The sequence below is a fragment of the Chenopodium album genome, chromosome 8 (assembly GCF_948465745.1).
Source record: "Chenopodium album chromosome 8, dcCheAlbu1.1, whole genome shotgun sequence".
Lineage (NCBI taxonomy): Eukaryota > Viridiplantae > Streptophyta > Magnoliopsida > Caryophyllales > Amaranthaceae > Chenopodium > Chenopodium album.
Genome location: NC_137841.1, coordinates 63,263,226 through 63,290,112, shown reverse-complemented (window position 1 = coordinate 63,290,112; position 26,887 = coordinate 63,263,226). Strand labels below are relative to the sequence as shown.

The window sequence follows — 26,887 nt, the reverse complement described above, 5'->3', positions numbered from 1 at the left end:
TTTTGCCCGAGTGCATACATCACATGATTTATTTTTAAGACTCCTACTAGAAATACTTACAAATGGAAGGGATTGTAGAATTTTTTTCTGAAGGGTGCCCCAATTGTTGATGCCACAACTCCGTCGAACGATCATTGTCCATCTTCAAATCCTTCACTCTTGGAACACCTCGGAAATAATATAGTCCATCCACTCGTTCACCCGCTCCAATCACCTTCCTCGTCATTAGGTCCTGTATAACACAAATTTTGTTAGTAAATTGTAGAGTGCAGTTAGTTTCATCACATAATTGTGTCGCAGAAATTAAATTGCAATTTAATTGATGAGGTACAAAAAGAACATTCTCATTTTACAATCCCCCTTGCAAAGTCACTGACAGGCTAAAGTCGTATCACCCAATCAAAAGTAATTCCTAAATCCTCTAACTAATGCAGATAGGGAAGTAGGGTCGAATCCACAGGGAAACTGGTCTTTCTATTCCTAATTAATTAAAGCAACCTAAATTATTAAGTAACCAATTTGTTATTAAAAAGTGGAACTAAACTACTAGGAGTAAAAGTGGGAAGGAATAAAAGTAGGAAGAAATTCAAGGAATAAAAGACCTAGGGCATAGGTTCACCAATAAATGCATCAATTAATCAGATCATAAAGGGTTCTCGCTACTTATTACAATCACAGAATTAATCTACCGGTGTTAAATCTCAACTCTCGAATCTCGACTTAACCATTTATAAATTAACATGTTTATTGAAACTAAGCCTAAATATCAATTCTCATCTCTCGAATCTCGAATTAATATTTAAAAGACCAGCGCTAATCTAGTTGTAGAGCATTAAATCAATCAATAGGAAATTAATCAAGCATTGATAGTTAACAACAATAAATTACCCCTTCATATTATTTATGGATCCCCACAAACCCTAAAAAGAAAACTACTCAGACATAATTAAAACTAAACTAATCAAAGCAATTAAACAAGACATGATGAAAGAAATAAAATAAATAACTGAGATTAAAGAAGAAGAAATCGATACCAAATTACACTACTAGAAATGAGCCATTTTCCAATGGAAAAAATCCATCGGTAAAACTATAAAAAAAAAACCATCGGTAACTTGTTTACCTATGGCTTCCATCGGTATTTGGCCATCGGATGACAATATATCGGAAAAATCGAAATTACCGATGGAAAAGCCATCGGTAAATTTAATACCGATGGCTACAAACCACCAGTACCTTTTTAAATACCGATGGCAAAATCCATCGGTATTTTTTCCGATGGTCAAAAGCCATCGATATTTTTCGATTACCGATGGCATTTTGCCCTCGGTAATTTAAAATAAAAATAAAATAAAATAAAATGAAAACCCCTACCCTCTACCCTTAATCCGACCTATTCCCCAACCCAAAACCACCTTCCACCTAAAACCACCACCACCATAAACCACCTTCCACCCTAAATCACTTACTGCCACCATAGTGAAACAACTACCACCACCCACAACACATACCACCAACCACCGCAACCCACAACAACAACAACAACAACAACAAAAAAAAAAATCAAGAACACATAAAGAACAAAAAAAAAATCAATACAAAAACAACAGAAAATTAACAAAAATCAAACATATACCCAAGAATAAGATTTAACCAAACAACCACGAAAATTAAAGGGAAAAAAAAAACAAAATACACTCAAAATTACGGAGTACTACAGACCTAAAGCAAAATTGGTCAAATTTCACATAATCTCAAAAAATTAGCAAAAACCACAATAAATTATACACAAAAATTAACCCATAAAACCATTTCAACAATACAACCCACAAAATAAACTAAAATGAGCCAAAATCAAGTAAGTAAAGCAAAAATCAACACGAAATCAACCAAAACTAAACATACCTTTGATTTTCATGGTTCAATTTCACCTACTTAGGTTTCACTACTAAAATTCGGTGATATTACGACTGTTTTCTTGCGATGGGCCAAAAAACGGTCGCAATTAGTATTATTTACGACCGTTTATTAGCCTGTCGTAATTTTAATTAATTGCGACCGTTTTTGAATAAATTGCGGCCGTTATAACGGTCGTTAAAATTATTAGAATTAATTTTTTTTTAAAATAATTACGACCGGTCTAAACAGTCGTAGAGACGGTCGTAACATTTTAAATCTTTTTTTTTTTGTTTCGCTAAATCCTAAAATAAAACAAAGTCGGGCTTTCATATTTTCAGAAGGGGAAGTTTGAAGCAGAGAAGAAGGGGGAAGAGGGAGAACACCACGACGGTCGCTGCTCCGCCGTTACTCCCACCGACGCCTGTCTCCGGCCAGCGACGCAAGACACAGGTACGGCGTTCTATTTTTTTTTTTTTTTTTTGATTTTATTAGTTTAGTTAATTTGTTCGAAAACCCTAACTTTGGGTCTCAATTCAACCCCCACGCAGACCACCGTCGCCGGATTCCCCTCCAGGCCGTCTCTCCTTTGCTTTCCGACAATTGTATCAAGTTAAGTCGATGGGTTTCATTATTTAGTTAATTTTGTTTTGAATTTTTGTTAATTTGGGCAAAAACCCTAAAATTGGGTCACAAATCAACGTTTGCAGGGCGAAAATTCGCCGGTTTCCTCCTTCTATCTTAGCTTCCTCCGTCGTCCGTCGACTGTAATCAGGTAAGTCATGCAAATTTTTTTTTTTTTTTATTTTTTTTTTTAAAATTTATTTACTATTTATGGCCTTTTCTCTCTCTCTCTTTCTTTTCTTGAACTAATTACCTTATTGTGGATTGATTAATGAAGCAGTTTATTTATGGAATTGGGTTTGATTCATTTTTTGATTGAATAAGGGTAAATATGGTTATTCTGAAGTCTTATTTGGTTTAATTTGAGTTAAATGGTAACCAATTTTAATTTTTCTTTCATTTATAATTGTTTATATTTTGATGATGAAATGTTGAAGTCCATTGATGTTGTTGTTGATAGATTGTAACACCCCAATAATTCTCCCTTTTACAAACCACTTACTTTAAATAAAATAGTGGAGAACCATTGACGTGCTACCGCCACGTGTTAAAACGTTAAGGCTTTATCAAAGTATTGCAGCGGAAATCCAACTTAAATCTTAAAATAATATAATTTAGAAAATCAATAAGTCAAAGCTTACAAATTGGAACCATAAAGGCCCTTATTAAAACCAAACCAATATTCAAAATCCCAAAACATAATTAAAATAGTAAAACATAAATAAGTTCAACACAAAGAACGAATACTCTCAATCACACCAATCCCTTGACAATGCGTATGTCAAATCCCCGAACTTCACATCATCAAGCTAACCTGTGCAATACTGCTCCCCAATAATACAAGTGTAATAATCGGATCATCACAGGGTCATTAAAAGGCGAAGGCCATGACTAAAAGAAAACACACAAAAGCACGCAATCAGCAAAGCTGAGTACATACAAGCTACAACGCACAAAACCTAGCATGCTCAATTAATTAAAGTAAATAAACATACAACACGAATTCATTAATCAAGACTCCACACTTAAACAATTCACTCGACTCAACATACTTGCTAATCAATTCCAAACACTTGACTCTTTATATTTAATTTAATTAATTTAATTTAATTAATTTAATTTGGAGTAAGCAATAGACGAGGTTGTCCAATCCATCAAATCATTTTGGTCCCAAATGACCATTTAAAATAAAGGTTTAGCGCGATGCAAGAATGGGCGGGACTCCATTCTCACAAAGTTAGTCTAGGATCCCATCTAACTTTCATTGTTAAATAAAATGTAAATACCAAAAGAAAAGAGGACATGTTGATCAAACAAGCCTCGGAAATCCATGGGCTACCACCGTGTACCCCAACCCATAATTGTCAATACTCCAGAAGTGCACACTTTCCAGAGTTTTATTGCTCATCCATGTTTCACTTTACGTGATTACAATTTTAATTAATAGCCGACTCAATCAAATAGACCATACATAAAAATCATACATCAATTTACTTTTAATCTTATTTAGGACAATGGTGATCACATCACAAATTGACCTTTAATTCCATTGAACTTCCAAATTATCCAAATTGTTGAACATAGTCAACCCACCTAGCCATTTCGGCTTAATCCACTTTTACTCAACATACTAACAAGTCATGCTCGAGTAATAAATAAATAACAACCTTGTGGAATAATTAATAAATCCATTCCACTTAATTAAACCATTCAATTCCAATCCTTTAATAATCCAAATGTGGTTAACAAACCAATCCAATAAAATTATGCTTGTATCAACATTCCATACAAACAATTAATCCAATATAATTCAACATGTTTGCATCCATAATTCCATACAAACATAATTAATTCACCAAAACATGTCTCATAAACATAAGCACATGAATTAATTAAATGTATAACCAAACAATTTTCATCCAAGTGTTCTCTAATCATGAAACTAAGTTCTTTTCTTTGGTACCTAAACATGATACAACTTACAACGAAGTAGACATGTACGTACCTCGTATAAACAATCCTTTGTGCCACTTTTAATCACTTAAAGGTCTCCTAAGAAATAATCACTTCCTAGAAAACAACCAATAACAATAAATTAATACTTAACCAAATTTCCAGCAATATAAATTAGATTAAAAGTTCTTAAAACTTCCTTAAAAACATGTTTTTATGCTTAATTAATCAATAGAAATCCAATAGGAACAAAATCCCCAATTTAATTAGTCATAAGAACCCTAAAATCCCAATTTAAATAAATTAAAACCCTAGGTTTATAAATTATAAAATCTGAAAATATATAACACAATTAAAATCTGAAATTATAGGTTTAAGCTATCAAAAACATGATTTTGATACTAAAAATATAATCTTTATACTACAAAATCAAAACCCCAAAACAATTAAATCAATTCTAAGCAAAACTAAAAAAAACAAAGGAGGAGGAAAGGGGAGTGGGCCACGGTGGGTCGCCACCGGCGGGCGGTGGCAGCAGCCAGCAGGTGGCGGCAGCAGGGGGAAGCAGTGATCATGGCTCACGTAGGAAGGAGGAATAAGGGGGAAAAAAAAGAAAGGAAAAAAAAAAGAAAAAGGAAAGAAAAAGAAAAGAAATAAAAGAAAAGAAAAATAAAATAAAGGAGTAAGTAAATAATACTAACCTTTTGTGTGGGAAAAATTTTGGGGATGTATGGGGTATTTATAGGAGAGAGAGTGGTGTAGGGTAAATAGTAAGATTGGGCCTCATAAAATTAATGGGCCAATTAGGAAAGTAAAGTGGGTTAGGCTTTGATTGTTTGGACATAAATTATAGAATGAATGTATGTATAAGAAATTTGTACCAAAATAATTTTCGACCCAAATTAAAAATTGAAACTTTTGAAATTAAATTCCAGAAAAATACAAATAAATATTATAAATAAAATATAATTTCATTTATAATATATTTAAAAATACGGGGGATTACATAGATTGTGGTGTAGTCTGATGATTAATGTGATTGTGTTAAAATTGAATTGATTTGCTTTGGTGTAATTTGAGTAGAAAGGAACTAATGTCGAAGTGGATTTCAAGTTTGGTTTTAATTATACTGTTTGGGGTGGAAATTTGATTAGAAAGGAAGCCACTATCACATTAAATTGTTTGGATGTAATGAAATTTTTGTCTTGAATCGATTAAATAAGCCATGTAACTTTGTTTGCTTTGAGATTTATGGTTGAATTTGTACATGATTTTATCTAATATGCAAGATTCATAATGACTAGTTAAGAATTAGACATGGTAAATGTGCATTCCAAATAAGCTACCTTATCGTAAATGTGTATTAATACATGGGTTTATCTCATTGTAATTACTTTAATATCAGGCTACATAGTTGAATATTTTTTTTAAATAGTATAAATAGCCTTTTCGCCTAATTTTTGGTTAAAAATGGTTCCTGAGACGAAAGACAGTAACTCTCCCATGGGTGAGGTTCCTACCCCCGTTGCGAGAAGGACTTTGCACCCGACGGGGTTATGGTAAGTTACTCATGGTTATCTTAATTTGCATTCCAACTTGAACAATCTTGGTTAGATTTGTATGTAATGACTTCATTTGTTTGCTTATTGGTACAAAGGTTCGATGATAACACCGTGAGCACCTCCATTACAAATATTTTTCAAGCACATTGGCGCGAACCATGGCTTAACTATGAAATGGTTGACAAGGATACTAAGTCCCACTGGTGGAACTCGTTTACGGTATTATAAAACCCACAAGTTTAGTTTACTCATCTAACTTTGTTGTTTTTTGGTTACTTATTACAATAAATTATTATACATTTTATTTTTCTTGTTTGCAGAAACAATACCTTTGGAATGCTGATCTTGATGCCCTCGTGAAGAAGGAGTATGAAAAGAAGGCACATAAGAGGCTGAAAGAGATTACATACAATGTTTTGGTCAGAAACAAGTCAGTTCCCAGATGGATGGGAGAGGCTATGTTTGAGCGAATTATGGCGAAAAGAAAGGATCCAGTATTTCTGGAGAGGTCAGAAAAAGCGAAGAAGAATAGGAGGGGCGGCTCCCTGTCTAATCCAATTGAGCCGTCACACTTCCAAGATTCTATCTCTGCATCAAAGCATGCAAAGAAAATGGTAATACTTAATGGTATATAATGATACTGATATGTTTTAGTAGTTACATACACTAAGCATTTATGGAGTTATTTGATTTGTGCAGGCTCAGAAAGCCGGTGGAGTGCTTCCAACTGCTCCAGAGGTGTTCCTAAAGACACATTTCAAGGAAGTTCCAGGAAAAGGAAAAGTTGCGGCTAACAAGAGGGCACAACAAATCTCGGTAACACATCTAACTTTGGAAACTAATGAAATTATTTTTTAAGGAAGCATGCAAAACATAGGCACTTATACTTGTGATTTGAAATTTGAGGGACCTATAACCTTGTAAATGCTTGAAAATGTCTATGATTAACCAATTTGAACCTATAAACATGTTTAATATGCTAAATATGAGTTGTTTGATTGATAAAATCTTATAATGTAGCAAAAACAAAGAAAATGGGTAAGTTAGAAGGTCATTTATGCCATTTTAGCCTAGTCACGAACCCTTAGCCATGAATATGCATGAAAATGGGTAAGTTTTTGCAATTTGAACCTATAAACATGTTTAATATGCTAAATACAAGTTGTTTGATTGAAAAATTCTTATAATATAGCAAAAACAAAGAAAATGGGTAAGTTAGAAGGTCATTTAAGCCATTTTATCCTACTCATGAACCTATAGCCTTGAATATGCATGAAAATGTGTAAGTTTTTGCAATTTGAACCTATAAACATGTTTAATATGCTAAATACGAGTTGTTTGATTGATGAAATCTTAGAATATAGGAAAAACAAAGAAAATGGGTAAGTTAGAATGTCATTTAAGCCATTTTAGCCTAGTCATGAACCTATAGCCATGAATATGCATGAAAATGTGTAAGTTTTTGCAATTTGAACCTATAAACATGTTTACTATGCTCAATACAAGTTGTTTGATTGATAAATTCTTATAATATAGAAAAAACAAAGAAAATGGGTAAGTTATAAAGTCATTTAAGCCATTTTATCCTACTCATGAACCTATAGCCTTGAATATGCATGAAAATGTGTAAGTTTTTGCAATTTGAACCTATAAACATGTTTAATATGCTAAATATGAGTTGTTTGATTGATAAAATCTTAGAATATAGCAAAAACAAAGAAAATTGGTAAGTTAGAAGGTCATTTATGCCATTTTAGCCTACTCATGAACCTATAGCCATGAATAAGCTTGAAAATGTGTAAGTTTTTGCAATTTTAACCTATAAACATGTTTACTATGCTAAATATGAGTTGTTTTATTGATAAATTCTTAAAATATAGCAAAAACAAAGAATATGGCTAAGTTAAAATGCCATTTAAGCCATTTTAGCCTAGTCATGAACCTATAGCCATGAATATGCATGAAAATGTGTAAGTTTTTGCAATTTGAACCTATAAATATGTTTAATATTCTAAATATGAGTTTTTTTATTGATAAAATCTTAGAATGTAGCAAAAACAAAGAAAATGGGTAAGTTAGAAGGTCATTTATGCCATTTTAGCCTAGTCATGAACCTATAGCCATGAATATGCATGAAAATGTGTAAGTTTTTGCAATTTTAACCTATAAACATGTTTAATATGCTAAATATGAGTTGTTTGATTGATAACATCTTAGAATGTAGCAAAAACAAAGAAAATGGGTAAGTTAGAAGGTCATTTAAGCCATTTTAGCCTAGTCATGAACCTATAGCCTTAAATATGCATGAAAATGTGTAAGTTTTTGCAATTTGAACCTATAAACATGTTTAATATGATAAATATGAGTTGTTTGATTGATAAATTCTCATAATATAGCAAAAACAAAGAAAATGGGTAAGTTAGAAGGTCATTTATGCCATTTTAGCCTAGTCATGAACCTATAGCCATGAATATGCATGAAAATGTGTAAGTTTTTGCAATTTGAACCTATAAACATGTTTAATATGCTAAATATGAGTTGTTTGATTGATAAAATCTTAGAATGTAGCAAAAAAAAAGAAAATGAGTAAGTTAGAAGGTCATTTAAGCCATTTTAGCCTAGTCACAAACCTATAGCCATGAATATGCATGAAAATGTGTAAGTTTTTGCAATTTGAACCTATAAACATGTTTAATATGCTAAATATGAGTTGTTTGATTGATAAATTCTTATAATATAGCAAAAACTAAGAAAATGGGTAAGTTAGAAGGTCATTTAAGCCATTTTATCCTAGTCATGAACTTATAGCCTTGAATATGCATGAAAATGTGTAAGTTTTTGCAATTTGAACCTATAAACATGTTTAATATGCTAAATATGAGTTATTTGATTGATAAAATCTTAGAATGTAGCACAAACAAAGAAAATGGGTAAGTTAGAAGGTCATTTATGCCATTTTATCCTACTCATGAACCTATAGCCTTGAATATGCATGAAAATGTGTAAGTTTTCGCAATTTGAACCTATAAACATGTTTAATATGCATAATTTGTTTTGTTTGATTTCAGGAAGCCTACCAAAAGAAGCTTGACGAGTCTTCCACTCAAGAAGGGTCACAACCAGACCCTAACCAGCTATACTGGGAGGTCGTTGGTGGTAGGAAAAAGGGTGTAGTGAAGGGCCTAGGTGCAAGTGCTAGTTTGTTTTACACCCCCTCTTCCGAGAAAGGCTCGCAATCGTACAATCCTTCTATAGCTTCACAGTTGGAGGAACGTGTGCAGCCGAGGTTGCCGAGCGAATAGAGGAGGCAAAAGTGCAAATGCAGGCACAGATGGAGGCACAGTTTGCAACGCAATTGCAGGAGGCATTGAAGAAGGAGCGGGAGGAGGCAGCAATTGAGAGTAAGCGAATGATGGAGACAATGTTGCAGAACTTGTTCTCTAACTGTTCAGGTGGTCCTCCATTTCAGTTTCGTAGGGAAGATGACCCGGACATGAGTGGTGGTGGGCTTGGTCACCAGACTCCGGTGTCGTAGTTTTTGTTCATAAAGCTCTTACATTAGTATTGTTGATATAGGCCTTAGTATTTTTTTGGGGGGCATATAGGCCTTAGGTTTTTTTTGGGGAATATAGGCCTTAGGTTTTTTTTGGGGGGGATATAGGCCATTTCGTTATTTTTTGGGGAATATAGGCCTGAAATTGGTATTATATTGTTACATGTTGGCCTTATCTATTTTTTGAAGGAACATAGGCCATTACTTATTCATATAGACCTAACTTAGTTTTAAAGTTAAGCTTATAAAACTATTACTAACTAATTACTATTACTATTAACTTGAACATTATTATTGTATGTATTGTTCGAAGTTGGACTTTTTAATTATTAATATAATTATCTATATGAATTATGAATTTTATTTTTATTTTATATTAATTTTGAAATTAAATCACATGATAACAGGTTATAGGTTCAGGTTAGGATGGCATCGATAATGCAAATTGTAATTATTTGAAATTGCATTATAATAATAAATTGCCCTGTTGCAATTCTATGAGGAATTGCAACCGTTTATCTAACTTGTCGCAGATCCCATGTTTTTGCGACCGTCAGGGCCTGTCGCAGATCACAGGAATTTGCGACCGTCTTAGGCGGTCGTAATTTACTGAAAATTGCGACCGTCAGAGCATGTCGCAGATCCCATGTTTTTGCGACCATCAGGGCCTGTCGCAGATCACAGGAATTTGCGACCGTCACAGGCGGTCGTAATTTACTGAAAATTGCGACCGTCAATGCCTGTCGCAGATCCCCGAGTTTTGCGACCGCCTTAGCCGGTCGTAATTTTCAGCAATTGCGACCGCTTTTCCTGTCGCAAATAACAAATTACGTCAGTTTAAAAAACGGTCGTTGAAAATACGAAAAACGGTCGCAATTTAATCTGCGACCGTCAAGTGGCCGCAATTTTTTTTTTTGTGACCATTAAAATTACGACTGCGCAGTTGCGACCGGTCGCAATTCACTGGTTTTTTTGTAGTGTTTAAATGGTCATATTCGACCATAAAAACTCCAGATCTGGAATTTTTATGGTCGAATTTGACCATAAAGACCGCAACAACGCCGAATTACCCACGAAATACCCATGAACACTGTCGAATTACCCCTGAACTATCAACTAAATTGAGAAAAAAAAAACCAAAAAGGGAGGAGAGAGAATAGGGCGACAAAAAGAAAGGAGAAAAAGAGTATCATGGAGGAGAGAGAAAGAGAGTATCGTGGAGGAGAGATAGATGTAGATAGAGGAGGAGAGAGGGAGAGCAGTGTTATTAGAGGCGGAATTGAGGAGATAAGGAAAAGAATAAGGAAGGAGTTGCTAGGGTTTTAACACTGACTTTTTTTTTTTTTTTGTAAATATTTACCGATGACTTTTAGCCATCGGTAATTTTTTAAGACCGATGGCTTTTTGCCATCGGTAAATTTTTTTATTATTTTATAAAAAATAAGATTTTACCGATGGAAAAAAGCCATCGGAAAAAAAATACCGATGTCTAGACCATCGGTATTTCTTAAAATACCGATGGATTGATAAAACCATCGGTAATTTATAATTTTACCAATGGATTTTACCAGCCATCGGTAGTTCCCATCGGTAAATGGGCTTTTTCTTGTAGTGGTAATTGGAATTAAGGAGTTGAATTAAGAACAAAGTAGAGAACAAAGTTATAGAGAGAGAAAATAATCTAAGACTAAGTAGAGAGAGAAAGTCTAAGAGAAGAAGTACTAAACAAAAGCATTAAAATCGTATTTATACAAAAATAATTACTCCTAATTAAAATCAAGAAACTCCGCTGAACAGCACCCCTAAAAATCCCGCCTTTTTTCCATTATGGCCATCTCTCGCGCCCGGTCGGGCGGGAACTCGGACACAAGGTACTCTTCCCTGTGGCAATAATTTTCCCTCAAAATCCCGCCCAGTTTTCCCCTTATTTTCCCCACCCAGTTTTCCCTCAAAAACTAGTGGCCATTGATCAGCGCCAATGTCCATTTTTCTACTAGTGAATGCCGCTCTGAACAGTCTCTTCCCACCACTAGATGTATTCGATATGTGTCATTAAGGTTTCATGTATACTAATTACCTCGAAACGTTTTGGAAGTTGATTGAGCTTCATCTCAACCGCAATCAACAAAAGCACTATACAAAACTTGTACTTCTTGATATTTAGCTTTTAATCAAGATGGGTATTGCTACATTGCTAGAAGGTAATTAAGTTTTTTCCATTTCTAGCTATTGCTATTATTGAATACAATTTTGTTGGTGGCTCCTTGATTAGGTGATAATTGTCTATTAAGGTGGCTTTCTTAGTAAAACAAAATTGTGGGGTTATAATTTATTTTAGGTTGTTTTTAATTAGCATAAGTAATACAATTATGAACAAAAAATTGGTTCTTATGTTTCATTGACACTAGTTGTTGCATCCACCCATATTGTTTTTGCTTAAAGTATCTAACATAAACCCATGATCTTCTTGAATTATCACACTAGTTGTTCGCCGACATTTATACTTGGGCTTTGTTGATCAAAATCAAGCATAATATAATTCCTCTATTTGCTTGAAACTTTAGAACAAAAAGCAAATGACTTTTGATCTAGGGCATTGATTAAGGTCCGTGTGGTTGTAAATCTACTTCATATAAATTTTGGTCATGTAGATAATAGATAAAACTGCGTTCCTTTGGCTTGTAGATAGATAAAATCGTCTTCCTTTAATGAATGATATGAATAAATGGTGATTGCAGTGACTTAAAGTTTTAGCATTGCAGGTTACCTTCAATTAGGACTTTAGGAGTGTGACTTTTAGTATGGGTCGCCGAAAGGTGAGCACAACGATCACGCAGTTCGTCAGATGTAAAATGTGGAGATGTGGAATATTGATGATCATACTGATCAGGTTATTGATTCTGTTATAACAGAATGTGAGGCTGCACAAGTAAAGGGAACTCGAGGAAAGCTGAAGCAATAAAGGAGCTGAAGATCAAGTTTGCTGCTAAGCTTAGTTTCTAGAAGTTTCTAGAAGTTTCTAGTTTCTTCTAGATTTTGGTGTAACAGAATTCTGTTATTAGATTCCTTATGTCAGAATAGTTTGTTACAAGATATTTTTAGATATTTTGTATAAATACTTGTAATAGAATACAACTTGTAAGACACAATTCATTTTTCCCAATCAATGAAATAGAAATCTGATTTTGCTCTCTATTTTTCATCATATTCAAAATCTCTTCATGGTATCAGAGCAGAGATCTTAAGATCCTGCTAATTTTTTTCGCAAATTTTCATTCAATCATACATTGAATACTAAGAACATTACTGTTTCATTAATTGTTTCCAGATTTCTGATTTGATCTTTCATTAGATTTTTCATATTTCTTTCGATTAATTCAGTACATTTTGTTGATAATGTCGAGTTTTCTGAGTTCAATTTGCTAAGAAGATGGATGGACAAGAAAATCATTCAGGTATTCAAAATCCGACTCAAGATCCTAGATCAGTTTACTACATTCATCCGAGTGAAAATCCAACTGTTTCACTTGTTTCAAAGAAGTTTAATGGAGAAAACTATCAAGATTGGAAGAGAGGAATGGTATTAGCTCTTTCTATGAAGAACAAGATGGCTTTCATTGATGGTAGCTTGCCAAAACCAGGTGATGCAGATCCTTTGTTTAATGCATGGAGTAGATGCAACAATATGATTATTTCATATATTTTGAGATCTCTCGATAATACTTTGGCAAAGAGTGTGATCTTCTTTTCTACTGCATCTGAGATCTGGAAGGATCTTGAGGATAGATATTCTGTTGTTTCTGGGCCATAGATTTATTCATTGCATCAAACCTTGAGCCAGTTAGAACAAGGTTCAGATTCAATTGTTGTATTTTTCACCAAGATTAAAGGAATTTGGGATCAAATTAGTGCAGCAAATCCTATTCCTACTTGTAATTGCACCGGATGCACCTGCAACTTAACTCAGAAATTTCTGAAGTCTCAGCAAGATGAGAGGTTGATCCGGTTTCTTATGAAGCTTGACACTAAGCATGCTGGAGTGAGAACAAATATCTTGATGATGAATCCATTGCCTAATATGTCAATTGCTTATAATTTGTTTATTCAAGATGAGAGACAGAAGCAAATCATTGAAGCTCCTGTTAAGCAGTCCGGTATGGCTTTTGCAGCAACAGAAGAAAGAAGAGGAGGTTACAGCAGGTCTTATGTTCGACCACCTTTGTTTTGTGATCACTGCAAGTTGAATAATCACACAGTTGATAAGTGCTGGAAGCTGCATGGTTATCCTATTAAGCCAGGGTATAACAAGCATAAAGGGAAGAAAGTTGCTACTATAGCTTATGGTGAAGAGTCAGATGAAGAAAACTGCAACAATCATTTCACAAAAGAACAGTATGAGAAGCTGGTGAGTCTGTTGCAGCAGGACAAGCAAGAGAGTTCCAAGTAGTTCGGTGGAATGGCTAATATGGCAGGTAATTGCTTAATTACTTGTCTAAATTCAAAATAGATTATTGATAGTGGAGCAACGGATCACATATGCTCAAATTTGAGTTTATTTGATTCATATGAAGTGTTTAACAAATATCCAAGCTCAATAACTGTTGCTAATGGAAAAAAGGTAGAGGTAAAGCATATAGGAACAGTTACATTTGAGAATGGAATTGTGCTTAAGGATGTTCTGCATGTTCTTGAGTTGCATTTTAATTTAATTTCTACACATAGAATCTGTAGAGACATGGATTGTGATATTATCTTTACACATGACAAGTGTTTAATCCAGGATCACTCCAAGAAAAATTCTCTGGTTCTTGGTAATCGGGATTCAGGACTGTATGCAGTCTCAAAAGGAGAATTGAAGAAGGATGAGAGTAGTATTTCTTCAATAAATCTGGCTATTGCAGATGAGGCTAAGCTTTTGCATTTGAGATTAGGACATTTACCTTTTAGTAAGTTGAGTCATGTAGATTCAAAATTTTCTAATAAGGCTTGTACTGACAGCATTTGTCAAATTTGTCCAAAAGCTAGACAAGTTAGAAAATCTTTTCCTAAGGAGAGTACTAAGAGTGTAAAGTGTTTTGATCTTTTACATGTAGACACTTGGGGTCCATATAAACTCCAAAAACATGATAATTGTTCTTACTTCTTGACTGTTGTTGATGATATGTCAAGACATACCTGGACATTTCTTATGAAGAATAAATCTGATTGTGTTGAAATTTTGGAGTTTTTAGTTACTTATATTTAGACTCAGTTTGGTATTGTTGTGAAGAGTCTTAGAACTGATAATGCAAAAGAGTTGTGTGAAGGGAGAATGTTATTAGTTTATGAGAAGTTTGGGATTTTTCATTAGAGAAGTTGTGTAGATACTCCTCAGCAAAATGGGGTAGTTGAGAGGAAACATAGACACTTATTGGAGACAGCTAGAGCTTTATTCTTTCAGTCTAAAGTTCCAGCAAAATATTGGGGTGTGTGTTTGCTTTCTGCAACTCACTTGATTAACAGGATGCCTTTATCATGCCTTGGCTATGTCTCACCTTATGAAAAGGTTTATGGTTTTCCAGCTAACATTGACCATCTAAGGGTGTTTGGATGCATGTGTTATGCTGCTACTTTGAAGAGTAACAGGACCAAGTTTGACCCTAGATCAACACCCTGTGTATTGCTTGGTTATCCAACTGGACAGAAAGCATATAAGTTGTTGAATCTAATAGAAACAAACAAAATTTTTGTGTCTAGGGATTTCATCTTCCATGAGAGACATTTTCCTTTCCACATTACCTCTCCCACTCATAAACCAGATCCTATTTTTCTTCCAGCTGAAACTGCTTTCACTTTTGATATTGAGCCTGATATTCCAGAATTATTTGTCCTGTTCCCAGATCAGCATATCCCTTCTCAAATAGAAACCCCTCAAAACATCCAAACACAACCTATACCTATCACCCAAACACATTCCCTAAATATTCCACCAGTTACAGCACCTAACCCACAAACACAAGTCCAGCCTAACAGACAGTCTTCTAGACCCTCCAAAAAGCCAGCCTGGATGATTGACTATGTTTGTACAGTTGAGTATACTCCCTCTCATTGGTGCAATTTCATAACATATGATGAGTTCCCTTTACCTCTGAAGGCTTTTATTGCTCAAGTTTCTGGCATCACAGAACCAGCTACCTATTTTGAGGCAGCACAGCACCCAGAATGGGTTCAGGCAATGAATAGAGAGTTAGAAGCCCTGTCTGCAAACAATACTTGGGTTGTTACAACTTTACCTAAGGGAAGGCTATAGGGTGCAAATGGGTTTTTAAAGTGAAGCTTAAAAAGGATGGAACACTAGAGAGATATAAAGCTAGACTTGTGGCTAAAGGTTTTACACAAAAGTATGGTCTGGATTATGATGAGACTTTCTCACCGGTTGTGAAGATGGCTACCATAAGGTGTTTGCTAGCTGTTGTTGCTGGAAACCAATGGCCATTGTTTCAGTTAGACATAAACAATGCTTTTTTACATGGTTCACTTGATGAAGAAGTTTATATGAAGATGCCACAAGGGATTCCAAATCCAGAGAGTAAGGTGTGCAAACTTGTGAAATCTCTGTATGGGTTAAAGCAAGCAAGTAGACAGTGGTTTGCTATGTTAACTTCAGAACTGCAGAAGAAGGGGTTTATTCAGAACAAGAATGATTATTCTTTTTTCATTCTTAAGGAGGGAGATGATATATGCATTGTTGTTGTTTATGTTGATGACATAATCTTAACTGGGTCAAATCAAGATATTTTGATTGATTTGAAGTCTCATTTACATGACACTTTCAGTATAAAGGATTTGGGAGAACTGAGCTACTTCCTGGGAATTGAGGTTTCAAGATTGTCTACTAGCATCATTCTGAGTCAGAGAAAATTCACTAGAGAGTTGCTGGAGATATGTGAAATGGATGTTTCAAGATCAGCAAAGACCTCTCTTCCTATTAGTGTGAAACTTGAATTTGTACCAGGATCCAGAACACTATAGAAGTCTAGTTGGTAAACTGAATTTTCTCTCACACACTAGGCCTGATATATCTTTTGCAGTCCAGACTCTCAGCCAGTTCATGCAATGTCCAAGGTTGGCACATGTTAAGGCTTTGCAGCATCTTTTGAGGTATGTGGCTGGAACAATTGGTCAAGGCTTATTTTTACAGGCTGCTAAACAAGTCACTCTTCAAGCTTATTCAGACTCAGATTGGGGAGCTTGTATAGACAGTAGAAGGTCTATTACTGGTTATCTGATGATGCTTGGAAACAGTCTCATTTCATGGAAATCTAAGAAACAATCAACTGTTTCTAAATCCTCAACTGAAGCTGAGTACAGGGCAATCGCTGATGCAGCCTCGGAAATTGTTTGGCTTGTGAGATTGTTGATTGATCTGGGAGTTACTAATCTCACACCGGTCAAGTTGAATTGTGATTATCAGTCAGCAATTCATTTGGCTAAGAATCCTGTTATGCATGAAAGGACAAAGCATATTGAAATTGATTGCCATTTTACCAGAGACAAGGTGTTGGAAGGATTGATTGAATTGTCTTATGTTCCTTCTGATGGTTAGTTAGCTGACATTTTGACAAAGATTCTTCCTGCTGCTCAACTGTCCAAGCTATTGTCCAAGCTAGGTATGTTTTATTCACCCACACCTAGCTTGAGGGGGGGTATTGATGATCATACTGATCAGGTTACTGATTCTGTTATAACAGAATGTGAGGCTGCACAAGTAAAGGGAGCTCGAGGAAAGCTGAAGCAATAAAGGAGCTGAAGATCAAGTTTGCTGCTAAGCTTAGTTTCTAGAAGTTTCTAGTTTCTTCTAGATTTTGGTGTAACAGAATTCTGTTATTAGATTCCTTATGTCAAAATAGTTTGTTACAAGATATTTTCAGATATTTTGTATAAATACTTGTAATAGAACACAACTTGTAAGACACAGTTCATTTTTCCCAATCAATGAAATAGAAATCTGATTTTGCTCTCTATTTTTCATCATATTCAAAATCTCTTCATGGAATGAGGATATGTTGGTCTTGTCATACTCCTCTTAGAAGCGTGATGCAGTTGAAATTGCTTGTCATTAGATAACTTTGATTAGAATGAAAATTGTCAATGCACTTGGTTGAATGAATTAGCTACAAAATTTTCAAGCCAAACTTTTCGAAGAGACTTGAACCGAGAACGTTGATTTTATAAATTAAGAGAGATTTACATTAATCTAGAACATACATCATTACAATTTTGAAGGCTTGCCAGAATACCATTGAAATCATAGGATGGTCTGGTTGCTAACTTTCTGAGCTCCCTGTCCTACTAGCCATTTATAATGGATACCACAAGGCTTGCCCAAAAATGAGGGAAATGATTTCTAACTTTCTATATCAAAGGCGAAAACTCAGCTTGCATCACAGCAGCTTGCAGCAATGCATAAAAATCAGCACAAGTATATGCCAGGGGCTAACTCTATCCTCTCATTTTAGTCTTCTGCACACAATAACTGGTAGAAGCATGACTCTAAAATTCATACATTTCCACCATCAGAACTACTACAGGTTTGATTTTGTAGAGAAGCATTTCCAAAATCTTCGTCAAGGCTCATTTGTTGGACTTCTTGAGGGGAGAGGATTTTTACACACCGAACACAATTCACGAAGTCACTGCAATTGAAACAGACAGAATATGAACTCTAAGCAGAATAGATGATCGTGATAATAATGATAAGGGAAGCAAATTAATTGTAATTTAATTATGCGAAGACTTACTCCCAGGGATCATCACCCACTAGCAAGACATCGTTCTCATGGTCCACATATACAAGTTTCCAGCCAACTCTTCCCCGGTCTTCCATCTGTCCCTCTATGCCAAACATCCGAGCCAGATCCTGCTTGAGCTCCTCATAACCCGAGTAACGAGTAACATCTATAGATCTACCAACAGCTCCACGCTTGTAAACCTTCAGATAAACAACCAAGTCACTCATTGAAATTCTTATTTTAAGCCAGAGCATGAGAAAAATTCTAAGAGTTTTACCTTTGTGTAGGTTCGCAGTCTCTGATATGGTTGGGGTGGGGCCCATGCTCCTCTATTCATAAAACTACCATCACTTAATGCAGAATCAATTGAATTGAATGCGACATCTGGTACTCCAAATGACTGAGTAACCATTGAGGATGAGAGTTCCTGCTGAGCATCCTTCGAGTTTTCATAAGTACTAAGCATACAACCAGAAGAGACGTTATTGGAGAAATCCTTATCAGACCTTGGTAAATTTTTTGTCAGCATAGTATCTGAGACCAAGGATGTCCCCAGCTGGCCATTAATACTTGCCCCGGCATGAAAGTTGTTTCTAACATCAGCTTGTACCTCCACATCGTGACCTGTATCTCCTAACAAACTTGATTGTGGATTAGCTAATGGATTGTTCTGAATTACAATATCATTCTGAGAGAGAGAGGCTGATGTTGCAGAGGATGTATCTAGATAATCCATAGGGATACTCTGATATGTTTGCCGGGTTAAATGTCCCTGGCTTTCAACTTTAGTAATGTTGACAGAAGGCTTGACAGCAGTTTTTTGATGCAACTCTTGAAAAGAGTTATGAGCTGCCATAGTCTCTAAACTATTGGAACTCAAAAGATTAGACTGATTTATTCCTTCTCCCAAGGCATAATTTCGGTGACTTCTATTGTTCATGACTGTCTGAGTGACAATAGGACCATTGTTTGTCGAAGGAGATGTAGAACATGATGGAATATCATCAGTTAGCGCTGAATGCCCACCTGCAGCAGCTCCTACAAAACTGCTGCTTACTGCAGTGGAAGGATGATTTGACATAGGATTGAGTGCAACTCCAGCCGGACCATGCAGTTCAGGCATTACACCAGACTGCTGCTGTGGGAGTTTTGGGACCTGAGGTGTTTGAGAGAAGTGTGATGCTGTCAGACTACTGCTCCTAGATATCTGCTGTGGCATAACCTGGGGCTGAGGGAGAGACTTCATTTGTGCTTGAGGCATATCCATCATTTGTGATGAAGGCAATGCCCTAGAAAAGCTTTGAGATGCATCTGACTGAGATCTCTGCAGTTCTTGGAGTTGGTTCACGTGATTTATCTGCTGCAATGCAGACTGCTGAGATAAGAGCGAGTGCTGTTGCTGCTGAAGCCTTTGCATAAGTTGAAGCTGAAGCTGGTTGTCGGTAACTTGTTGCAATTGATTTATGCTTGGTTGTTGACTGGGTCCCGAACTTTGCTGCTGCTGCTGCTGTGGGGGTAGGTTTCCCAGGGGCTGATGGCTTTGAAGAGAAGTTGGCTGTTGAAATGAATTCTGACTTTGTACAAGACCCTGAGACTGTACAAGCTGTGACTGGACATGGTTTGAAGATAGGGATTGGTTGATCAAGTTATGCATCGAGGATTGCTGAGAAACATCACATAACTGTTGTTGCGACTGTATTAGAGAGCTCAATGGGTTCAAAGCTCCTGCTGACTTCTGGAGCTGATCAAGCTGCTGAACTGATTGTACTGGACTCTGAGCATTGAGCTGTAAGTTGTTTTGCTGAGACATCAGTGGTGCAGTAAATCCTAATTGACGGGACAGGTCAGCACCAGGAAGACTCTGAAGAGTACCAGGTAAAGTATTCAAAAAATTTGCCTGCATTGGATTAGCCAAGGATTGATTTTGTGGCATGTTCATCCACTGCATCAAGCTCAAGCCTGTTAAAGCATGCGGATCATCTCCAAGCCATGGCATTGTCCTCTTGAATGGGTTGTCGACATCAGATTCATCATCTGCCACAGAGTAAGATTAGATTAGAACCATTTAGAAAAACAGTGCAACAAGAAAATGATCATTACAGTTAACACAACAAGGTAATCATATTAGGATACAATGGCATGTTTTGTCCCATTTAAGCTTTCTGTTGCTATTTGTGCTGACCTAAGAAAAACTTTTGAAGGACAATCATTTCATTCCAATAGTGAGGCATCATATAGACTCACCCAACCCCGTGAAAATTAGAGGTTCATAAGCCACGTTGTAATAACAAATGTAAAACTGTAAATTAGTATGGTATCATTAAAATTTCTCATAAAGGAATGTCACATGCCAGTGGGCAGCAGTAGTATAATAAATTATCAGAGTAGCATAAGAAGCAATCTCCATATATTAATCATCTTGTATCTTAAACAGAGGGTAATTTGAGGCTCATGAAAGCATTCCAGTAAGATAAGTTTCAAGTAAACAGGCTTGCTGTTATATCCTGTCATGATGTGAGGGAGATAGCATACTAACATGGGAGACCTAAGGAAAATTAGAAGAAATAAAGATACCGTGATTTTTTTGGAAATAGATACCCCAATCTGCAGAAGTATAATTATATGTACCTGGCATTCCTGGTAGCCTTGGACGCTTTGGCCTAAGGAATGGTGGGGGACATATGAAAAATGGAGCTGTAACAGGTTCAATCTCCCAAACAGAAACCCTGTTACGCCTTTCTCCAGCAGTTGACTCATCCCAACCAACCTGAGTGCAGATATCAAGTAATCTATCAACAATTAGAAAATGCACAAAATAAGGTGCACGGATAATTAGTTGCAACACAGGCAGCAAGTATTTACCTGCAAATTACGCCACTGTGAGTTCTTCCAGCGCACAGGATCTAGATCACTAATACCTGTGATTGTACCCATATACCTGCAAATTTGGTTGATTAATTCTCAATTAGTCAATTTGCTTAATACCAGATGATGAAAGATGAGTCATCAACAGAATGATTTCAATACAGTGATTTTCGAGACGGATTTCTTCTCTATGTTTACAGCGAGGTGAAACAATATGACCGTCTCATACACAACATTTAAAATTACCTTCTAGTTCCTGAATCTTCAGTTTCAAACATCATCCTAAATCGCATACCAGGAGATACTTGTTGACCATATATAGCCTTGTAGTACTTCGCGAGTGGGATCACAAACTCTGATGGGCTAGCTCTGCACACATCAACATCTAATGAGGCCAAGGATGCAGAGCGGTGATTAAGAAGAGTGCAATGACACCCACCTTGGATTATAGAAAACTGTAAACGGACTATTATTTGCAGCCGCATGGGCAGCAGCTGCAAGGATTCCAATATGCATGCTATCACTAGAGAGCACTGATGACGATAAATTAGTTGGTTGTCGGTTAGCTCGCCTAATCCCTAAAAGAAGATGCTGCTTCTCATCTCTGCTCAAAGAAACCACAAGTCAGTACAATAATGAGTATAGCTTCTCAGAACGAACTCATAACAGAGAAACAGACCGCCATGAAAGTAAACAATTTTACAGCAATCTTGATAGTTGCATATAGCAGTAATGGGATGAGTTTCAAGTGTAATTATAAAATCAACATAACATCTTAATTTTCATAGTAATGCAATGGCATCCCCAAACTTCATGTTTTTCTTCATATATGTTCACTAACACCCAATACCACCTCCCCCCCAAGGAAACGGATGGTAATGGTAATTTGAGAAGATAAGGTTAATTCGGGGTGAATTAGCATTACCATGGAAATGGAAATTGAATTTTCTTACAAATTTATAGACAACTTCACTCCTATAACCACCATTTATCACCACTTACAAAATGGGCCCTTTTGGCATTAGTATATATGTCTTGCTTAATAATTTAAAATAATTATAATATTTTTTTTATGATTACAGTCCATACCTGATAAACAAAACTGAATCACCAGCAAAAAGTCTCTTCCCACTAACAAAAAGGCTCCATCCCGTTGTAAGCAGGTGCCGTTTTGGTTGTCCTGGTTGAAGATCAGAAAGAGAGATTAACAACCAATGTTGTCAACTGAACAATTTTGTATGTGTTCATGCAAATGTGTTTTATTTCTAAAGCTTTTCCTGCCTTCTTATCATGTGAAATTTTTTTAGGCTCTTGTGATTTTTTTATGAAATTATTTTCCCAGATATTAAAGGTAAACTTGTAAAAAAAAAACCAGAATCTGAACCTACCTCGATATATGTGGCGGAAGGTCCACACACTGTCATGCAAGTCCCTGGCCACTAGTTCTTGAGCAGGTGGTTGCATGGAGAAATCCTATACATTCAGATGATGAGCGTAAACTCTAATATCAAAAACATAGATTAGGAATTCTAGAGAAAGACTTCTTACAAGAGGAGGGAAAATCTTTTCTGCTGCTCGTCTTGGTACAGAAAAGCCTCCATGGGTGCTTGTATCACTGGCAGTCAGAGTTTTGCAGAAAAACTCTGTCTGTGGTTTGTGTGCTTTTAATGAAAGATCAGACCTCAACAAAGCTTCCTTATCGAACTGATGAAAAAAAAATAAAACAGATCAAAAACATAAGAAAACGATTGTATTATTTGCCTGATGTGTCCCCCATCCACCCCCCCCCCCCCCCCCAAACACCCCAATGGTACTCTTTGGCCATATTCTGTACACTATGTTCGGAACTGCAGATAGGAAGATAAACAGGAAAGGAAGAGGAGGGAATAAGGAGGGGAAGTCAGCTCCATTTTCCCTTTAAATCTCTCCGATATTGGAGGGATGGTGTTAATTAAAAAATGGGGGGAAACTGGATCCCTTCTCTTCCTTCCCACAACCTCTTATCAGAATAAGGGAGCTTATTCCCCTACCTTGTCCTACCTTCCCTTTCTCTCCATTCCCTCTTATCGAACAAGCGTTAGGGAGGGGTCCAGTTGGAAGAGCAAGAGGTATAAAGCAATTAGAACAGCCAATACTAAACTGATCCTTTTAAAACAAAGATATGGTAATAATATCCATCAAGGTTCTTACAGAAGGAACTGGTTGGAGAGTCATCTGAGCGTATACTTCATCAGTTTCTGGATCTGCCTACAGAAAGAAAACAGTAAGCTGTTGTACTCAATCTGTCAATCAAATTAAAGTCCATCCTTCTCAAAAGCAAGAGACCAAGAAAAACAGAGGCGGCGTGCAAGACAAATAATCTTACATGCAATGTCACATTATGAAGTAGGCATAGTAGCTTAGCAGGCAAATTCGTATAATTTGGTATCTGACCATCCACATCCTTCTTCAAAGATGCTGCCACCTGTTCATTTTGTGATTCATGTCAGAATTATCAAGGAGATCAAGAATATTATGCAGACAGCAAGAATTGTTTCTCAAAAACTATACAGGCAGAAGCTATAATAATACTAGGTTTTCAATTTAACAGTATAAGGTAATAGTTCTTACTCCACTAGCAATTCCCCAATTTTACCCAAACTCTAGGAAGGGAAAGATTACAAAAATATTAAAGGTTTATCAGGAAGTGAGAAAGATTGAGAAGAAAACTTTATATGATGCCTGGTATTAGTAGTAAAAAAGAAAATAACATCAGAGTCTCAGAGAAGTTAAAAAGATGGTCAAGACTAGAATAGAAGAAAATGATATCTAAGTCTCAGAGAAGTCTCCATTCAAGACCTGGCAACACACATTGTGAGCTACAATAGGCCAGACTCCCATAATCTCATGTATGCTATTTCACTGAGCTTGATACATTGCACCCAAAATTACTCCATTTCAATTTCAAAATTATAGCATGTGATGTCGTGCTGAGGAAAAGCTAATCAAAGTATACCCTGTAACCAGTAGGTGAGATTTTTCCATCAATAGGAAAAACTAAGTGCAGTATACAATGTCTAGCTCAGGTGTTCTCGATGATGATGAGGATTATGTTCAACTTGTGTTAGTCTGCTTCTATATCCTGTATATTGATCTTACCCAATTGGACTGAATGTGGACATAAATCAATCAACAAATACGACATATTGAAGCAACATAGCCCAAAACACACGTAGCAGTCTTCCCCTGCTGACAGTGTTTTGACTGTTTTCCCCACTAATATAATTTCAGATATTGATTATATCATGTATCTCTAGCATATTTTCTAGAAAAGAAAAAAAAGTTAATACAAGGGGTCTCCCAGCAAATTAACATTAAAGTATCTTGGCTTAGAAAACTTGACCCTACAACTAATCAAAATTCAAAAAAGTGCAATAAGTTGGTTTGTGATGATTTATGATGATTAAATTACAAGCAAATTTCAAATAAATTTAACTGAGGAAACAAAAATAGATAGAAAATCAGATAGTTTTGGGAAATTCCTGCCCACCAGGGGAAAAAAAAAAAAAAAAACCAAAAAAAAAAACAAGTTTGAGGAATAACAAGACAAAGAAATGAGAAAGAGAAACATGCCATAAAAGATGATCTGCAAAGTCATTCCCCATGGACCACAGCTTATGAAGTCAAAAACATGGCAACATCACTTTGGATGAGAATGTTACCAACCCATTACTTGTATTACAGTCCTACCGTCTGGTGAAATTCTGTTTTCTAGGATAATGCTAAAATTAGCCCTAAGGAGTATGTATAAGTAGCTATCATTAAAAATACAAAACATTATGGTGTATAATAACACTAATGGCGTGTGATTTTGTCATAAATTTTCAACTTTATAGTTTTTAAGAAGTTATATTTGAAGCTAGTGATTAAACTTTTTTGCACTCTTTGGAATTTAGGGGTATATAATACAATCTTAATATTATGATTAAGCATGAACTAAATGGGAACTTTGAGGTTAGGGTTTAATCAATATCTTCCTCAATAAGGTTTGGTGTATCTTTAGGACTACCTCCATACACTTATCAAAAAAAATAAAAAGGGTAAAATTAAAATAAAACAAAAAATGTTCTATCCATAAACCTATCCATATCCATTAAAACATACTGGATACTTCACTTGTTCAACATAAGAATCCCCCCTCCCCACATGGTTATCCGTCGGAATCATCATGAAACAAAGGGAGTAAATTCTAATCGGATTTAGTAACCTATTTCCAACCATTGGACTGACATTACCATAAGAGTATCGGTTGTTGGATTAGAAAGAAAATAGCACTAAAGACCATAATTAGCAAGAAATTCTACAATTCAACAAGTCTAATAATTACAAAAAAAGAGTTTAGATAGAAAAAAATGGACCACAAACAAAAGCAACAAGAAAAAGACTAGCAAGTCACACAAACTCAAAGGTTTCCTCAAAATTAGGGAAACAAAAAACAAATACTACCATATTAATACATTCCCCATTTCAACATCATTAACGTTACCCAAATAGAATAAAAACCACATTAACTTTATTTTACTTACCAAATAATACTAGTACTGTCCAAAAAATAACAACAAACTATAACTTAATTACCATAATTAGTTAAAAAATTGCATGAACATTAAAAAGGGTGGTATAAGAAAGGCAACTAACCTGTTCACTATGACCTTGTGGAAAATACACAACGTGGGTCCCAGCGGCCGGTAAATTTACCAAAGGCCCTGCACACGCCTGCCATAACTCCTGATTAATCGTCTTCTTCTCTCCTGCAATCACATCCTCACACGTATTATCACCTCCGCCCCGTTCGATTATTTTATATTATACGATACAACCCATTTGGTATGTAATAATAAATAAACGATAGTAATAAAAAGGTATAATCGACTAATACAGAGTTACAAACAGTCATATGATCATTTTAGATTTATTCCAATTTTTATACAGTAATTGACAAGCGTGAAAATCAAAACGTTGTAACTAATAATAAATGATGAAGTGGGTGATTAATTCATTACAGAACAAAGTTCAGAAAATCTCTCCAAAATTACTCAAACAAAAAAAAAAATACATTAATTACAGTCAAAAGACAAAAATGCAGAAATCTCCTAAAATCTTAGTTATTACAAAAAAAGAAAAAAAAAAACTCATCCAGATTCAGCAAGAGAGATCAAACCTTCAGAAGACGGACTATTATTAGTAGTCTGCGAAGCAGTATTCGCCGGTGTATTCGTTGTAGATTTCATTGATATCAAAACAATAAATCTAAACCCCGAGTAGACAGAAAACAAGCTCAGAAGGATCGGAGCTCCGGCAACCGGTGAAATGGGTTTCCGGCGAGGTCGCCGGAAAAGTGAAGCAACACCCAAAAAAGTGAAGTGGGGTTGTACCCAAAAAAAATGGCGGAAAACGAGGAGAGAGAAAGAGAGCTAAAAAAGTTGAGAGTTGCTAAGCAAATGAGAGACCATATGCTGTAAGTATGCCCCCTAAAATCCCCTACAAACTCCAGACATTTTTTCTCTCTCTAAAAGTCTCCTTCTTTCTCTTTCTATGTTTCTCTCTCTAAAAAAATTTAATTTTTATTTATTTGGGTGGGATTTTATTGCAGAAATAGTTTGTGAAAGAAGAAGAAAGGAGGA

General features: G+C 35.7%; 2 protein-coding genes across 3 annotated transcripts; one reads left to right on the top strand and one right to left on the bottom strand.

The window, feature by feature from the left end:
- Nucleotides 1–6,360: 6,360 nt before the first annotated feature.
- On the top strand, nt 6,361–9,975 carry LOC145556230 (uncharacterized). Its single transcript, XM_081617883.1, has 3 exons — nt 6,361–6,649; nt 6,735–6,851; nt 9,104–9,975. The coding sequence occupies exons 1-3, from the start codon at nt 6,482–6,484 to the stop codon at nt 9,335–9,337; spliced, it is 519 nt and encodes a 172-aa protein (XP_081474009.1). The 5' UTR covers nt 6,361–6,481; the 3' UTR covers nt 9,338–9,975.
- A 7,736-nt stretch (nt 9,976–17,711) lies between these two features.
- On the bottom strand, nt 17,712–26,887 carry LOC145641969 (auxin response factor 19-like). Of its 2 annotated transcripts, XM_081693004.1 has the most exons (14): nt 26,425–26,887; nt 25,902–26,014; nt 23,590–23,688; nt 23,415–23,471; nt 22,773–22,928; nt 22,613–22,697; nt 22,314–22,404; nt 21,664–21,828; nt 21,471–21,593; nt 21,222–21,297; nt 20,988–21,126; nt 18,637–20,393; nt 18,369–18,559; nt 17,712–18,263 (listed from the first exon to the last, which is right to left on the bottom strand). In XM_081693004.1, exons 1-14 carry the CDS (start codon nt 26,492–26,494, stop codon nt 18,128–18,130), a joined length of 3,258 nt encoding a protein of 1,085 aa, XP_081549130.1. In that variant the 5' UTR covers nt 26,495–26,887; the 3' UTR covers nt 17,712–18,127. The 2 variants fall into 2 exon arrangements, with proteins under 2 accessions (XP_081549130.1, XP_081549131.1); XM_081693005.1 differs by lacking the exons at nt 25,902–26,014; nt 26,425–26,887 and having other exon boundaries at nt 17,713–18,263; nt 23,415–23,467; nt 23,590–23,673.

Coding starts and splice junctions, on each gene's coding strand:
- LOC145641969 (XM_081693004.1), bottom strand. CDS start 26,494: ATGAAATCTACAACGAATACACCGGCGAATACTGCTTCGCAGACTACT. Junction 22,405..22,612: donor CTTCCGCCACATATATCGAG/GTAGGTTCAGAT, acceptor ATCTTCAACCAG/GACAACCAAAACGGCACCTG. Junction 21,298..21,470: donor GAAGATTCAGGAACTAGAAG/GTAATTTTAAAT, acceptor CCAAATTTGCAG/GTATATGGGTACAATCACAG.
- LOC145556230 (XM_081617883.1), top strand. CDS start 6,482: ATGGGAGAGGCTATGTTTGAGCGAATTATGGCGAAAAGAAAGGATCCA. Junction 6,650..6,734: donor CAAAGCATGCAAAGAAAATG/GTAATACTTAAT, acceptor TGATTTGTGCAG/GCTCAGAAAGCCGGTGGAGT. Junction 6,852..9,103: donor AGAGGGCACAACAAATCTCG/GTAACACATCTA, acceptor GTTTGATTTCAG/GAAGCCTACCAAAAGAAGCT.